General features: G+C 52.7%; 1 protein-coding gene across 1 annotated transcript in view; it reads left to right on the plus strand.

Annotated features, from left to right (window-relative positions):
- Nucleotides 1–18,793, plus strand: part of LOC141060347 (fucolectin-1-like) — a 139,496-nt gene that overhangs the window by 48,333 nt on the left and 72,370 nt on the right. The window contains exon 3 of the mRNA XM_073556556.1: nt 3,610–3,886. Within this exon, the coding sequence (XP_073412657.1) occupies nt 3,610–3,886 (277 nt within the window). The remainder of the gene's footprint in view (nt 1–3,609; nt 3,887–18,793) is intronic.

The following is an 18,793-nucleotide window of genomic DNA, read 5'->3' on the forward strand; positions in this document are numbered from 1 at the left end:
GTCCACCTTCTTCCCCTTTTTGAAGATAGGAACAACATTTGCTCTTCTCCAGTCTTCTGGCACTTCTCCTGTTCTCCAAGAATTTTCAAAGATTATGGAGAGGGGTTCAAAAATTTCTTCTGCTATCTCCTTCAGTACTCTGGGGTGTAATTCATCTGGACCTGGAGACTTGAATTCATTTAGGTTAGCTAAGTGTTTCCTCACTATCTTTCTGTTTATTGATATCCTGGATTCTTCTATTCCCTTAATAGGACAGTGAATAACAGTTGATGTTGCATTTCCTTTCTGAGAGAAAACAGATGCAAAATAGGAATTTAAAAGTTCAGCCTTCTCAACATCCTGTCTTACCATTTCATCATTTTCATCCTGTAAAAATACTATAGCATCTTTGACTTTTCTTTTACTTTTGACATATCCCCAAAATCCTTTATTATTGCTTTTGACATCTCTTGCAAGCCTCAGTTCATTTTCAGCTTTAGATAATCTGATTTGTGCCCTGCAGGTTCTGCAGACAGCATTATATTCTTCTTTAGATATGCCTCCCTCTATCCATTTTATAAACATTTTTTTCTTCCTTTTTAGCATGTGCTTAAGTTCTGTGTTCATCCATCCTGGTTTCCTTAAATGCTTCCTATTCTTCCCTCTTTTCGGAATTGTTAACAACTGTGCATTGAGAATTTCATTTTTCAAGATTTCCCATCCTTCCTGGACATTTTTGTCTTTAAGGATATCCAGCCATTGGATCCCTCCAATTCTCTTTCTGAATCCCTTAAAATCTGCCTTTCTGAAATCTAACCTTGACGTCTGAGTCAAGGTTAGATTTGTCCTGGGCCTGTATTATTCCACATCTTTATCAATGATTTAGATGAAGGAATTGAGGGTAAACTGATTAAATTTGCTGATGATACAAAGCTAGGAGGGATAGCTAATACTAGAGAAGAGAGAGAGGATTCAAAAAGATATAAATAAACTGGAACAGTGGGCAGCAACTAACACAATGGTTTTTAACAGGGAAAAATGCAAAGTACTACATATGGGTCATAAAAATGAAAAAAAGCATATACACAATGGGAGGAATAGGCTAAGCAACGGCACATGTGAAAAGACTTGGGTATACTAATAGATCATAGACTGAACATGAGTCAACAGTGTGATGCAGCAGCAAAAAAGGCAAATACAATTCTAGGATGTACTAACAGAAGCATACAGTCTAGATCACGTGAAGTCATTATTGCCTGTTATGATTGAGTCACCGAGGAGGAAAAACAAAAGCAAGCTAAGCCCAGAAAACCGGAGAGGTTGGTAACTAGCGGATTGCAGACCCCTGATCCTATCCACAACAACTAACAGTAGCCATGGAGCGTACCTACGATGATCCTAGATGCCTCGTCACAGCCGGAGAACTAAATAAGCCTAAAGAAGGAATAGGGGAAATCTATACTGCCCCAGAGCAGACCCCAAAGCAAAAGACAGCCCCCAACATGTATTATCGGTGAAACAAGATGAAAACACAAACACAGATAGAAAGATAGTCTGAGCAAACGATGGGGCCCACACTAACTAGAAAGGACAGGAAAGGAAAGATGCTGTCTGCAATCACGCAAAAGCCCTACCAAAAATATGTCCAACACGTCTGATAGAAAAAACCCTGAAGTCGCTAGACTTCAAAACCCTATATCAGCACTCAGGTATATTCTGAAGACAGAGCAGAAAGAGATCAGCTGATCAGGGACAAAAACGAACTGAAATAATCAGAGACAGAAATTGAATCCAGCACAGCCCCCAGCCGGGGCTGGCAGAACACAAAAAACTATGTAAACAGACCAAAACTCATATGAACAATAGCAGAGCAAAACTTAGCTTGAGAAGGGAGGAATCAAACTGGAAACCAGAAGCCCCAGGCAGGAAAAATCACCAGCAAGAAAATAGGGAGTCGGCTGCCTTAAATCCAGTCAGAGAACTCCTGATGTCCAATCGCAGTCCTCCTCCTCAGGTGGCAGTTCTTGCCATTTAGATCAGCTTCATTACCTCTTGTCACCAACAGAGGGAGTCCAGATAGAGAACTCACGACTCCTCTGTCAGCACAGCCAGCTCCATCACCCACACCAGAGGCAAACCAGAAAATGAGCTCACAACAATTGCCCTCTACTCCTCTTTGGTGAGACCTCATTTGGAATACTGTGTCCAGTTTTGGGCACCACATTTTAAAAAGACATTAACAAACTTGAGCAAGTTCAGAGAAGAGCAACCAGAATGGTGATGGGTCTGCAAACCATGTCCTATGAGGAATAGTTAAAGGATTTGGGAATGCTTAGCTTGTAAAAAAGAAGACTGAGAGGAGTCTTAATAGATATCTAAAAATATCTCAAGGGCTATGAGTTTGTAGAAGGATAATGTTTATTCTCATTTGCACAAGGAAGGACTAGAAGCAATGAGATGAAACTGAATGGGAGGAGAGACAGATTAGATATTAGAAAAAACTTTTTGACAGGGTGATCAATGAGTGGAACAGGCTGCCATGAGAGGTGGTTAGACCTCCTTCAATGGAAGCCTTCAAACAGAGGATGGACAGACATCTGTCTGGGATGATTCAGTGAGTCCTGCTTTGAGCAGGGGGTTGGACCAGATGACCCAGGAGGTCCCTTCCAACTCTACCATTCTTTGATTCTACGATTTTCTGATCACCAGCTGAGGTGATAGTGTCTGGACGCGTATTCTTCGGGAATTTTTCATCTGATAAAGTGGGGGGCTGGTCCGCGACTCTTGACTGGGATCGTCTGGGTTCTGGGTCTTGACCGGGGTTGCTCTGGTATTTGGTACTTGACCAGCACAATCTGGATCTCATTCCTTGACTGGAGTCATACAAATCTTGCTCACTGGCTCACAACATCCAACCTGTCCGCTCTCCAAGCATGGATAAGTAACTCGGCTACAGCGTCCCTTGGTCCTGGTTTGGTTGTGGTCACAGTCTTCCATTTGAGCGGAGCACGTATCGTCCTCACAACTCAGGCCTTCTCAGGCATACAACCTGCCCTGGTGCAGGTTCTGGCACCAACTGCTCTTCTCAGCCTGGCCAGGCATTTTATATTCTGGAAGTCCTTCTTGTTTGTCATCTGATCATGTTCAGCAGAGAAATTCACTCCCTCTGCAAATCTCTCAGCACAATTTGGCTACGGCTAACACAATTCTATCCTTTTTAGTTCCACTTTCAGTTTGGACTAGCAGATGGCAGATGTTTGCTTACAGTTGCTCAGTCTCTCTTGTCCATCTCAGTCTATACTTACACCATACTTCACCACTCCTTCCATGCTTTTTTTTCCACCTTATGATGGGCAAGCCTTTTCTTCCGATTCCACCCATGGAATGCACCTCCCTTTGCTCATCCACATGCATCAAATCACAGAGTCTTTGAGTTCATGGAGACCTGTGAATTTCAGGAATTTTGATTCAAAGTAGATGCTTTGCAGATTGATAAGATCATCTCTGCTTACGGTCTCATGTATCAGGGTTATGACCTCTCCTTACATCAGGGATATAGTCTTCATATATGAGGAAAAAGTTTTTGTGATGTTTTATATTTAAGGCTAAACTTTTTCTTCTCTTCTGTAGGAAAAAACATTGCTCTGGAGGGCAAGGCGAGTCAGATCTCTGTCTATCATACCAGTGGGAATGCTATCAATGCCATTGATGGTAATCGCGATGGAGCTTACCGAATGAAATCCTGTATCTTAACCAAAAGTGATACTTCTCCATGGTGGACAGTCGATCTTTATGAGCCACAAAGAATTGGAGCTGTGGTTGTTGTGAACAGAAAGGACTGCTGTTGGGATCGTCTAAAAGGGGCCGAGGTTCGAATTGGAAATGCCACCTGGAACCAAAATCCAGTGTAAGTAACACACCGGGAAAATATGTTCCCTCGTGACCGAGGGTGTAATGTAAGTATACACATAACCACTAATTGACCAAATACAGTGTAAGTATAGATATTCCCAGTAACTGAGGCATATAGTGTAAGTACACACATGACCACTAAGTGACCAGGGGATATAGTGTAAATGCATACACGACTATTAAATGACCGGATACAAATGCAAGTGCACCAGAGGTGTAGCTAGGGGCTTAGCTCAGGGGGGGGCGAAAGATCTGAGTGGGCCCCTACCCAGGTAACCCTGATTAAAACTACAGTGACACACCCTAATTGTCAGCATAGGAGAAACTCAGCCGATGACCATGGTATTACGGAAAATAAATCTCTATGAAAAAACAACACTGTCATTACCGCCATATGGTGCTAGATACCACCACTGCAGAACATATAGGAAATTACAGAACAGTTATAAATAGTGACTTACAGAGGATGTTCTTTCTGATAGAAATGTTCACTTTTCCAACTGGCCAGACAGACACAACAACTTTTCCAGCCGGAACTCAGCTGTAGATACGTATTAAAACAAAGACACATATGATTTCTCACATTTCCAGCACCGTTCCCATGTATTCTCTGCCTGCACAGCCTCCTCATCCTACTGATACCTCCATACTGAACCGCGTCTGCTGTATGTGTCCCTATTAATGCACCTGCTGTGCAAAAACAGGTCTGCTCTTACTGCCCCACATAGGAATGCCACCTCTGTGCCACTGTGAAAACCGTGTCCACATTTGGTCCCTGGAAAGAAATAACGCCACCTTTGACAGTCGCAAAACACTGAGTGCCCATGTAACAATAATGCATCTTAAGTAGCCACGTAACATTTAATAACGTCCCCCGAGTCTCCCCATGTACAGCTCCCCTATACACAATATGAGGGGCCCACAGGTTTCATATACAGAGTATGATGGGCTCACAGCTCCTACATGCACAGCATAAAGGGGCCACAGCTGCCCTATACATCGATTGGGTTCACAGCTCTCCTATGCACAGTATGAGGGGCCCGCAGCTGCCCTATACATATCAGGGTGGGTCCACATCTCTCCTATGCACAGTATGAGGGGCCCGCAGCTGCCCTATACAAAGCAGGGTGGGTCCACATCTCTCCTATGCACAGTATGAGGGGCCCACAGCTGCCCTATACATATCAGGGTGGGTCCACATCTCTCCTATGCACAGTATGAGGGGCCCACAGCTGCCCTATACATAGCAGGGTGGGTCCACATCTCTCCTATGCACAGTATGAGGGGCTCGCAGCTGCCCTATACATATCAGGGTGGGTCCACATCTCTCCTATGCACAGTATGAGGGGCCCGCAGCTGCCCTATACATATCAGGGTGGGTCCACATCTCTCCTATGCACAGTATGAGGGGCCCACAGCTGCCCTATACATATCAGGGTGGGTCCACATCTCTCCTATGCACAGTATGAGGGGCCCGCAGCTGCCCTATACAAAGCAGGGTGGGTCCACATCTCTCCTATGCACAGTATGAGGGGCCCACAGCTGCCCTATACATATCAGGGTGGGTCCACATCTCTCCTATGCACAGTATGAGGGGCCCACAGCTGCCCTATACATAGCAGGGTGGGTCCACATCTCTCCTATGCACAGTATGAGGGGCTCGCAGCTGCCCTATACATATCAGGGTGGGTCCACATCTCTCCTATGCACAGTATGAGGGGCCCGCAGCTGCCCTATACATATCAGGGTGGGTCCACATCTCTCCTATGCACAGTATGAGGGGCCCACAGCTGCCCTATACATATCAGGGTGGGTCCACATCTCTCCTATGCACAGTATGAAGGGCCCACAGCTGCCCTATACATAGCAGGGTGGGTCCACATCTCTCCTATGCACAGTATGAGGGGCCCGCAGCTGCCCTATACATATCAGGGTGGGTCCACATCTCTCCTATGCACAGTATGAGGGGCCCACAGCTGCCCTATACATATCAGGGTGGGTCCACATCTCTCCTATGCACAGTATGAAGGGCCCACAGCTGCCCTATACATAGCAGGGTGGGTCCACATCTCTCCTATGCACAGTATGAGGGGCCCGCAGCTGCCCTATACATATCAGGGTGGGTCCACATCTCTCCTATGCACAGTATGAAGGGCCCACAGCTGCCCTATACATAGCAGGGTGGGTCCACATCTCTCCTATGCACAGTATGAGGGGCCCGCAGCTGCCCTATACATATCAGGGTGGGTCCACATCTCTCCTATGCACAGTATGAAGGGCCCACAGCTGCCCTATACATAGCAGGGTGGGTCCACATCTCTCCTATGCACAGTATGAGGGGCCCGCAGCTGCCCTATACATATCAGGGTGGGTCTACAGCTCTCCTATGCACAGTATGAGGGGCCCGCAGCTGCCCTATACATATCAGGGTGGGTCCACATCTCTCCTATGCACAGTATGAGGGGCCCACAGCTGCCCTATACATATCAGGGTGGGTCCACATCTCTCCTATGCACAGTATGAGGGGCCCGCAGCTGCCCTATACATATCAGGGTGGGTCCACATCTCTCCTATGCACAGTATGAAGGGCCCACAGCTGCCCTATACATAGCAGGGTGGGTCCACAGCTCTCCTATGCACAGTATGAGGGGCCCGCAGCTGCCCTATACATATCAGGGTGGGTCCACATCTCTCCTATGCACAGTATGAGGGGCCCGCAGCTGCCCTATACATATCAGGGTGGGTCCACATCTCTCCTATGCACAGTATGAGGGGCCCGCAGCTGCCCTATACATATCAGGGTGGGTCCACATCTCTCCTATGCACAGTATGAGGGGCCCGCAGCTGCCCTATACATATCAGGGTGGGTCCACATCTCTCCTATGCACAGTATGAAGGGCCCACAGCTGCCCTGCACAGTATGAGGGGCCCGCAGCTGCCCTATACATATCAGGGTGGGTCCACATCTCTCCTATGCACAGTATGAGGGGCCCGCAGCTGCCCTATACATATCAGGGTGGGTCCACATCTCTCCTATGCACAGTATGAGGGGCCCACTGCTGCCCTATACATATCAGGGTGGGTCCACATCTCTGCTATGCACAGTATGAGGGGCCCGCAGCTGCCCTATACATAGCAGGGTGGGTCCACAGCTCTCCTATGCACAGTATGAGGGGCCCACAGCTGCCCTATACATATCAGGGTGGGTCCACATCTCTCCTATGCACAGTATGAGGGGCCCACAGCTGCCCTATACATATCAGGGTGGGTCCACATCTCTCCTATGCACAGTATGAGGGGCCCGCAGCTGCCCTATACATAGCAGGGTGGGTCCACAGCTCTCCTATGCACAGTATGAGGGGCCCGCAGCTGCCCTATACATATCAGAGTGGGTCCACATCTCTCCTATGCACAGTATGAGGGGCCCGCAGCTGCCCTATACATATCAGGGTGGGTCCACAGCTCTCCTATGCACAGTATGAGGGGCCCGCAGCTGCCCTATACATATCAGGGTGGGTCCACAGCTCTCCTATGCACAGTATGAAGTGCCCGCAGCTGCCCTATACATAGCAGGGTGGGTCTACAGCTCTCCTATGCACAGTATGAGGGGCCCGCAGCTGCCCTATACATAGCAGGGTGGGTCCACATCTCTCCTATGCACAGTATGAGGGGCCCGCAGCTGCCCTATACATATCAGGGTGGGTACACATCTCTCCTATGCACAGTATGAGGGGCCCGCAGCTGCCATATACATATCAGGGTGGGTCCACATCTCTCCTATGCACAGTATGAGGGGCCCGCAGCTGCCCTATACATAGCAGGGTGGGTCTACAGCTCTCCTATGCACAGTATGAAGGGCCCGCAGCTGCCCTATACATATCAGGGTGGGTCCACATCTCTCCTATGCACAGTATGAGGGGCCCGCAGCTGCCCTATACATAGCAGGGTGGGTCTACAGCTCTCCTATGCACAGTATGAGGTGCCCGCAGCTGCCCTATACATAGCAGGGTGAGTCCACATCTCTCCTATGCACAGTATGAGGGGCCCGCAGCTGCCCTATACATATCAGGGTGGGTCCACATCTCTCCTATGCACAGTATGAGGGGCCCGCAGCTGCCCTATACATATCAGGGTGGGTCCACATCTCTCCTATGCACAGTATGAGGGGCCCGCAGCTGCCCTATACATAGCAGGGTGGGTCTACATCTCTCATATGCACAGTATGAGGGGCCCGCAGCTGCCCTATACATAACAGGGTGGGTCCATATCTCTCCTATGCACAGTATGAGGGGCCCGCAGCTGCCCTATACATATCAGGGTGGGTCCACATCTCTCCTATACACAGTATGAGGGGCCCGCAGCTGCCCTATACATAACAGGGTGGGTCCATATCTTTCCTATGCACAGTATGAGGGGCCCGCAGCTGCCCTATACATAGCAGGGTGGGTCCACATCTCTCCTATACACAGTATGAGGGGCCCACAGCTGCCCTATACATATCAGGGTGGGTCCATATCTCTCCTATGCACAGTATGAGGGGCCCACAGCTGCCCTATACATATCAGGGTGGGTCCACATCTCTCCTATGCACAGTATGAGGGGCCCACAGCTGCCCTATACATATCAGGGTGGGTCCATATCTCTCCTATGCACAGTATGAGGGGCCCACAGCTGCCCTATACATATCAGGGTGGGTCCACATCTCTCCTATGCACAGTATGAGGGGCCCACAGCTGCCCTATACATATCAGGGTGGGTCCATATCTCTCCTATGCACAGTATGAGGGGCCCACAGCTGCCCTATACATATCAGGGTGGGTCCACAGCTCTCCTATGCACAGTATGAGGGGCCCACAGCTGCCCTATACATATCAGGGTGGGTCCATATCTCTCCTATTCACAGTATGAGGGGCCCACAGCTGCCCTATACATATCAGGGTGGGTCCATATCTCTCCTATGCACAGTATGAGGGGCCCACAGCTGCCCTATACATATCAGGGTGGGTCCATATCTCTCCTATGCACAGTATGAGGGGCCCACAGCTGCCCTATACATATCAGGGTGGGTCTACAGCTCTCCTATGTACAGTATGATGGGCCCGCAGCTGCCCTATACATATCAGGGTGGGTCCATATCTCTCCTATTCACAGTATGAGGGGCCCACAGCTGCCCTATACATATCAGGGTGGGTCCACAGCTCTCCTATGCACAGTATGAGGGGCCCACAGCTGCCCTATACATATCAGGGTGGGTCCATATCTCTCCTCTGCACAGTATGAGGGGCCCGCAGCTGCCCTATACAAAGCAGGGTGGGTCCACATCTCTCCTATGCACAGTATGAGGGGCCCGCAGCTGCCCTATACATATCAGGGTGGGTCCACATCTCTCCTATGCACAGTATGAGGGGCCCGCAGCTGCCCTATACATATCAGGGTGGGTCCACATCTCTCCTATGCACAGTATGAGGGGCCCACAGCTGCTCTATACATATCAGGGAGGGTCCACAGCTCTCCTATGCACAGTATGAGGGGCCCGCAGCTGCCCTATACAAAGCAGGGTGGGTCCACATCTCTCCTATGCACAGTATGAGGGGCCCGCAGCTGCCCTATACATATCAGGGTGGGTCCACATCTCTCCTATGCACAGTATGAGGGGCCCGCAGCTGCCCTATACATATCAGGGTGGGTCCACATCTCTCCTATGCACAGTATGAGGGGCCCGCAGCTGCCCTATACATAGCAGAGTGGGTCCACATCTCTCCTATGCACAGTATGAGGGGCCCACAGCTGCCCTATACATATCAGGGTGGGTCCACAGCTCTCCTATGCACAGTATGAGGGGCCCGCAGCTGCCCTATACATAGCAGAGTGGGTCCACATCTCTCCTCTGCACAGTATGAGGGGCCCGCAGCTGCCCTATACATAGCAGGGTGGGTCCACATCTCTCCTATGCACAGTATGAGGGGCCCACAGCTGCCCTATACATATCAGGGTGGGTCCACAGCTCTCCTATGCACAGTATGAGGGGCCCGCAGCTGCCCTATACATAGCAGGGTGGGTCCACATCTCTCTTATGCACAGTATGAGGGGCCCACAGCTGCCCTATACATATCAGGGTGGGTCCACAGCTCTCCTATGCACAGTATGAGGGGCCCGCAGCTGCCCTATACATAGCAGGGTGGGTCCACATCTCTCCTATGCACAGTATGAGGGGCCCGCAGCTGCCCTATACATAGCAGAGTGGGTCTACAGCTCTCCTATGCACAGTATGAGGGGCCCGCAGCTGCCCTATACAAAGCAGGGTGGGTCCATATCTCTCCTATGCACAGTATGAGGGGCCCGCAGCTGCCCTATACATATCAGGGTGGGTCCACATCTCTCCTATGCACAGTATGAGGGGCCCGCAGCTGCCCTATACATAGCAGAGTGGGTCTACAGCTCTCCTCTGCACAGTATGAGGGGCCCGCAGCTGCCCTATACATAGCAGGGTGGGTCCACATCTCTCCTATACACAGTATGAGGGGCCCGCAGCTGCCCTATACATATCAGGGTGGGTCCACATCTCTCCTATGCACAGTATGAGGGGCCCGCAGCTGCCCTATACATATCAGGGTGGGTCCACAGCTCTCCTATGCACAGTATGAGGGGCCTGCAGCTGCCCTATACATAGCAGGGTGGGTCCACATCTCTCCTATGCACAGTATGAGGGGCCCGCAGCTGCCATATACATAGCAGGGTGGGTCCACATCTCTCCTATGCACAGTATGAGGGGCCCGCAGCTGCCCTATACATATCAGGGTGGGTCCACATCTCTCCTATACACAGTATGAGGGGCCCACAGCTGCCCTATACATATCAGGGTGGGTCCACATCTCTCCTATGCACAGTATGAGGTGCCCGCAGCTGCCCTATACATATCAGGGTGGGTCCACATCTCTCCTATGCACAGTATGAGGGGCCCGCAGCTGCCCTATACATATCAGGGTGGGTCCACAGCTCTCCTATGCACAGTATGAGGGGCCCGCAGCTGCCCTATACATAGAAGGGTGGGTCTACAGCTCTCCTATGCACAGTATGAGGGGCCCGCAGCTGCCCTATACATATCAGGGTGGGTCCACATCTCTCCTATGCACAGTATGAGGGGCCCGCAGCTGCCCTATACATATCAGGGTGGGTCCACATCTCTCCTATGCACAGTATGAGGGGCCCGCAGCTGCCCTATACATAGCAGGGTGGGTCTACAGCTCTCCTATGCACAGTATGAGGGGCCCGCAGCTGCCCTATACATAGCAGAGTGGGTCTACAGCTCTCCTCTGCACAGTATGAGGGGCCCGCAGCTGCCCTATACATAGCAGGGTGGGTCTACATCTCTCCTATGCACAGTATGAGGGGCCCGCAGCTGCCCTATACATATCAGGGTGGGTCCACATCTCTCCTATGCACAGTATGAGGTGCCCGCAGCTGCCCTATACATATCAGGGTGGGTCCACATCTCTCCTATGCACAGTATGAGGGGCCCGCAGCTGCCCTATACATATCAGGGTGGGTCCACAGCTCTCCTATGCACAGTATGAGGGGCCCGCAGCTGCCCTATACATAGCAGGGTGGGTCTACAGCTCTCCTATGCACAGTATGATGGGCCCGCAGCTGCCCTATACATATCAGGGTGGGTCCACATCTCTCCTATGCACAGTATGAGGGGCCCGCAGCTGCCCTATACATATCAGGGTGGGTCCACATCTCTCCTATGCACAGTATGAGGTGCCCGCAGCTGCCCTATACATAGCAGGGTGGGTCTACAGCTCTCCTATGCACAGTATGAGGGGCCCGCAGCTGCCCTATACATAGCAGAGTGGGTCTACAGCTCTCCTCTGCACAGTATGAGGGGCCCGCAGCTGCCCTATACATAGCAGGGTGGGTCCACATCTCTCCTATGCACAGTATGAGGGGCCCACAGCTGCTCTATACATATCAGGGTGGGTCCACAGCTCTCCTATGCACAGTATGAGGGGCCCGCAGCTGCCCTATACATATCAGGGTGGGTCCACATCTCTCCTATGCACAGTATGAGGGGCCCGCAGCTGCCCTATACATAGCAGAGTGGGTCCACATCTCTCCTATGCACAGTATGAGGGGCCCACAGCTGCCCTATACATATCAGGGTGGGTCCACAGCTCTCCTATGCACAGTATGAGGGGCCCGCAGCTGCCCTATACATATCAGGGTGGGTCCACATCTCTCCTATGCACAGTATGAGGGGCCCGCAGCTGCCCTATACATATCAGGGTGGGTCCACATCTCTCCTATGCACAGTATGAGGGGCCCGCAGCTGCCCTATACATAGCAGAGTGGGTCTACAGCTCTCCTATGCACAGTATGAGGGGCCCGCAGCTGCCCTATACAAAGCAGGGTGGGTCCATATCTCTCCTATGCACAGTATGAGGGGCCCGCAGCTGCCCTATACATATCAGGGTGGGTCCACATCTCTCCTATGCACAGTATGAGGGGCCCGCAGCTGCCCTATACATAGCAGAGTGGGTCCACATCTCTCCTATGCACAGTATGAGGGGCCCACAGCTGCTCTATACATATCAGGGTGGGTCCACAGCTCTCCTATGCACAGTATGAGGGGCCCGCAGCTGCCCTATACATATCAGGGTGGGTCCACATCTCTCCTATGCACAGTATGAGGGGCCCGCAGCTGCCCTATACATAGCAGAGTGGGTCCACATCTCTCCTATGCACAGTATGAGGGGCCCACAGCTGCCCTATACATATCAGGGTGGGTCCACAGCTCTCCTATGCACAGTATGAGGGGCCCGCAGCTGCCCTATACATAGCAGAGTGGGTCCACATCTCTCCTCTGCACAGTATGAGGGGCCCGCAGCTGCCCTATACATAGCAGGGTGGGTCCACATCTCTCCTATGCACAGTATGAGGGGCCCACAGCTGCCCTATACATATCAGGTTGGGTCCACAGCTCTCCTATGCACAGTATGAGGGGCCCGCAGCTGCCCTATACATAGCAGGGTGGGTCCACATCTCTCCTATGCACAGTATGAGGGGCCCACAGCTGCCCTATACATATCAGGGTGGGTCCACAGCTCTCCTATGCACAGTATGAGGGGCCCGCAGCTGCCCTTTACATATCAGGGTGGGTCCACATCTCTCCTATGCACAGTATGAGGGGCCCACAGCTGCCCTATACATATCAGGGTGGGTCCACAGCTCTCCTATGCACAGTATGAAGTGCCCGCAGCTGCCCTATACATAGCAGGGTGGGTCTACAGCTCTCCTATGCACAGTATGAGGGGCCCGCAGCTGCCCTATACATAGCAGGGTGGGTCCACATCTCTCCTATGCACAGTATGAGGGGCCCGCAGCTGCCCTATACATATCAGGGTGGGTCCATATCTCTCCTATGCACAGTATGAGGAGCCCGCAGCTGCCCTATACATAGCAGGGTGGGTACACATCTCTCCTATGCACAGTATGAGGGGCCCGCAGCTGCCATATACATATCAGGGTGGGTCCACATCTCTCCTATGCACAGTATGAGGGGCCCGCAGCTGCCCTATACATAGCAGGGTGGGTCTACAGCTCTCCTATGCACAGTATGAAGGGCCCGCAGCTGCCCTATACATATCAGGGTGGGTCCACATCTCTCCTATGCACAGTATGAGGGGCCCGCAGCTGCCCTATACATAGCAGGGTGGGTCTACAGCTCTCCTATGCACAGTATGAGGTGCCCGCAGCTGCCCTATACATAGCAGGGTGAGTCCACATCTCTCCTATGCACAGTATGAGGGGCCCGCAGCTGCCCTATACATATCAGGGTGGGTCCACATCTCTCCTATGCACAGTATGAGGGGCCCGCAGCTGCCCTATACATAGCAGGGTGGGTCTACATCTCTCATATGCACAGTATGAGGGGCCCGCAGCTGCCCTATACATAACAGGGTGGGTCCATATCTCTCCTATGCACAGTATGAGGGGCCCGCAGCTGCCCTATACATATCAGGGTGGGTCCACATCTCTCCTATACACAGTATGAGGGGCCCGCAGCTGCCCTATACATATCAGGGTGGGTCCATATCTCTCCTATGCACAGTATGAGGGGCCCACAGCTGCCCTATACATATCAGGGTGGGTCCACATCTCTCCTATGCACAGTATGAGGGGCCCACAGCTGCCCTATACATATCAGGGTGGGTCCATATCTCTCCTATGCACAGTATGAGGGGCCCACAGCTGCCCTATACATATCAGGGTGGGTCCATATCTCTCCTATGCACAGTATGAGGGGCCCACAGCTGCCCTATACATATCAGGGTGGGTCCACATCTCTCCTATGCACAGTATGAGGGGCCCACAGCTGCCCTATACATATCAGGGTGGGTCCACATCTCTCCTATGCACAGTATGAGGGGCCCACAGCTGCCCTATACATATCAGGGTGGGTCCATATCTCTCCTATGCACAGTATGAGGGGCCCACAGCTGCCCTATACATATCAGGGTGGGTCCACATCTCTCCTATGCACAGTATGAGGGGCCCACAGCTGCCCTATACATATCAGGGTGGGTCCACAGCTCTCCTATGCACAGTATGAGGGGCCCACAGCTGCCCTATACATACCAGGGTGGGTCCATATCTCTCCTATTCACAGTATGAGGGGCCCACAGCTGCCCTATACATATCAGGGTGGGTCCATATCTCTCCTATGCACAGTATGAGGGGCCCACAGCTGCCCTATACATATCAGGGTGGGTCTACAGCTCTCCTATGTACAGTATGATGGGCCCGCAGCTGCCCTATACAAAGCAAGGAGGGTCCACATCTCTCCTATGCACAGTATGAGGGGCCCACAGCTGCCCTATACATATCAGGGTGGGTCCATATCTCTCCTATTCACAGTATGAGGGGCCCACAGCTGCCCTATACAAAGCAGGGTGGGTCCACATCTCTCCTATGCACAGTATGAGGGGCCCGCAGCTGCCCTATACATATCAGGGTGGGTCCATATCTCTCCTCTGCACAGTATGAGGGGCCCGCAGCTGCCCTATACAAAGCAGGGTGGGTCCACATCTCTCCTATGCACAGTATGAGGGGCCCGCAGCTGCCCTATACATATCAGGGTGGGTCCACATCTCTCCTATGCACAGTATGAGGGGCCCGCAGCTGCCCTATACATATCAGGGTGGGTCCACATCTCTCCTATGCACAGTATGAAGGGCCCACAGCTGCTCTATACATATCAGGGAGGGTCCACAGCTCTCCTATGCACAGTATGAGGGGCCCGCAGCTGCCCTATACATATCAGGGTGGGTCCACATCTCTCCTATGCACAGTATGAGGGGCCCGCAGCTGCCCTATACATAGCAGAGTGGGACCACATCTCTCCTATGCACAGTATGAGGGGCCCACAGCTGCCCTATACATATCAGGGTGGGTCCACAGCTCTCCTATGCACAGAATGAGGGGCCCGCAGCTGCCCTATACATAGCAGAGTGGGTCCACATCTCTCCTCTGCACAGTATGAGGGGCCCGCAGCTGCCCTATACATAGCAGGGTGGGTCCACATCTCTCCTATGCACAGTATGAGGGGCCCACAGCTGCCCTATACATATCAGGGTGGGTCCACAGCTCTCCTATGCACAGTATGAGGGGCCCGCAGCTGCCCTATACATAGCAGGGTGGGTCCACATCTCTCCTATGCACAGTATGAGGGGCCCACAGCTGCCCTATACATATCAGGGTGGGTCCACAGCTCTCCTATGCACAGTATGAGGGGCCCGCAGCTGCCCTATACATAGCAGGGTGGGTCCACATCTCTCCTATGCACAGTATGAGGGGCCCGCAGCTGCCCTATACATAGCAGAGTGGGTCTACAGCTCTCCTATGCACAGTATGAGGGGCCCGCAGCTGCCCTATACAAAGCAGGGTGGGTCCATATCTCTCCTATGCACAGTATGAGGGGCCCGCAGCTGCCCTATACATATCAGGGTGGGTCCACATCTCTCCTATGCACAGTATGAGGGGCCCGCAGCTGCCCTATACATAGCAGAGTGGGTCTACAGCTCTCCTCTGCACAGTATGAGGGGCCCGCAGCTGCCCTATACATAGCAGGGTGGGTCCACATCTCTCCTATACACAGTATGAGGGGCCCGCAGCTGCCCTATACATATCAGGGTGGGTCCACATCTCTCCTATGCACAGTATGAGGGGCCCGCAGCTGCCCTATACATATCAGGGTGGGTCCACAGCTCTCCTATGCACAGTATGAGGGGCCTGCAGCTGCCCTATACATAGCAGGGTGGGTCCACATCTCTCCTATGCACAGTATGAGGGGCCCGCAGCTGCCATATACATAGCAGGGTGGGTCCACATCTCTCCTATGCACAGTATGAGGGGCCCGCAGCTGCCCTATACATATCAGGGTGGGTCCACATCTCTCCTATACACAGTATGAGGGGCCCACAGCTGCCCTATACATATCAGGGTGGGTCCACATCTCTCCTATGCACAGTATGAGGTGCCCGCAGCTGCCCTATACATATCAGGGTGGGTCCACATCTCTCCTATGCACAGTATGAGGGGCCCGCAGCTGCCCTATACATATCAGGGTGGGTCCACAGCTCTCCTATGCACAGTATGAGGGGCCCGCAGCTGCCCTATACATAGCAGGGTGGGTCCACATCTCTCCTATACACAGTATGAGGGGCCCGCAGCTGCCCTATACATATCAGGGTGGGTCCACATCTCTCCTATGCACAGTATGAGGGGCCCGCAGCTGCCCTATTCATATCAGGGTGGGTCCACAGCTCTCCTATGCACAGTATGAGGGGCCCGCAGCTGCCCTATACATAGCAGGGTGGGTCTACAGCTCTCCTATGCACAGTATGATGGGCCCGCAGCTGCCCTATACATATCAGGGTGGGTCCACATCTCTCCTATGCACAGTATGAGGTGCCCGCAGCTGCCCTATACATATCAGGGTGGGTCCACATCTCTCCTATGCACAGTATGAGGGGCCCGCAGCTGCCCTATACATATCAGGGTGGGTCCACAGCTCTCCTATGCACAGTATGAGGGGCCCGCAGCTGCCCTATACATAGCAGGGTGGGTCCACATCTCTCCTATGCACAGTATGAGGGGCCCGCAGCTGCCCTATACATATCAGGGTGGGTCCACATCTCTCCTATGCACAGTATGAGGTGCCCGCAGCTGCCCTATACATATCAGGGTGGGTCCACATCTCTCCTATGCACAGTATGAGGGGCCCGCAGCTGCCCTATACATATCAGGGTGGGTCCACAGCTCTCCTATGCACAGTATGAGGGGCCCGCAGCTGCCCTATACATAGCAGGGTGGGTCTACAGCTCTCCTATGCACAGTATGAGGGGCCCGCAGCTGCCCTATACATATCAGGGTGGGTCCACATCTCTCCTATGCACAGTATGAGGGGCCCGCAGCTGCCCTATACATATCAGGGTGGGTCCACATCTCTCCTATGCACAGTATGAGGTGCCCGCAGCTGCCCTATACATAGCAGGGTGGGTCTACAGCTCTCCTATGCACAGTATGAGGGGCCCGCAGCTGCCCTATACATAGCAGAGTGGGTCTACAGCTCTCCTCTGCACAGTATGAGGGGCCCGCAGCTGCCCTATACATAGCAGGGTGGGTCCACATCTCTCCTATGCACAGTATGAGGGGCCCGCAGCTGCCCTATACATATCAGGGTGGGTCCACATCTCTCCTATGCACAGTATGAGGTGCCCGCAGCTGCCCTATACATATCAGGGTGGGTCCACATCTCTCCTATGCACAGTATGAGGGGCCCGCAGCTGCCCTATACATATCAGGGTGGGTCCACAGCTCTCCTATGCACAGTATGAGGGGCCCGCAGCTGCCCTATACATAGCAGGGTGGGTCTACAGCTCTCCTATGCACAGTATGAGGGGCCCACAGCTGCCCTATACATATCAGGGTGGGTCCATATCTCTCCTATGCACAGTATGAGGGGCCCGCAGCTGCCCTATACATATCAGGGTGGGTCCACATCTCTCCTATGCACAGTATGAGGGGCCCGCAGCTGCCCTATACATATCAGGGTGGGTCCACATCTCTCCTATGCACAGTATGAGGTGCCCGCAGCTGCCCTATACATAGCAGGGTGGGTCTACAGCTCTCCTATGCACAGTATGAGGGGCCCGCAGCTGCCCTATACATAGCAGAGTGGGTCTACAGCTCTCCTCTGCACAGTATGAGGGGCCCGCAGCTGCCCTATACATAGCAGGGTGGGTCCACATCTCTCCTATGCACAGTATGAGGGGCCCACAGCTGCTCTATACATATCAGGGTGGGTCCACAGCTCTCCTATGCACAGTATGAGGGGCCCGCAGCTGCCCTATACATATCAGGGTGGGTCCACATCTCTCCTATGCACAGTATGAGGGGCCCGCAGCTGCCCTATACATAGCAGAGTGGGTCCACATCTCTCCTATGCACAGTATGAGGGGCCCACAGCTGCCCTATACATATCAGGGTGGGTCCACAGCTCTCCTATGCACAGTATGAGGGGCCCGCAGCTGCCCTATACATATCAGGGTGGGTCCACATCTCTCCTATGCACAGTATGAGGGGCCCGCAGCTGCCCTATACATATCAGGGTGGGTCCACATCTCTCCTATGCACAGTATGAGGGGCCCGCAGCTGCCCTATACATAGCAGAGTGGGTCTACAGCTCTCCTATGCACAGTATGAGGGGCCCGCAGCTGCCCTATACAAAGCAGGGTGGGTCCATATCTCTCCTATGCACAGTATGAGGGGCCCGCAGCTGCCCTATACATATCAGGGTGGGTCCACATCTCTCCTATGCACAGTATGAGGGGCCCGCAGC

This window comes from Dendrobates tinctorius, unplaced genomic scaffold (genome assembly GCF_039654945.1).
Source record: "Dendrobates tinctorius isolate UK_male_01 unplaced genomic scaffold, ASM3965494v1 ptg000235l, whole genome shotgun sequence".
Lineage (NCBI taxonomy): Eukaryota > Metazoa > Chordata > Amphibia > Anura > Dendrobatidae > Dendrobates > Dendrobates tinctorius.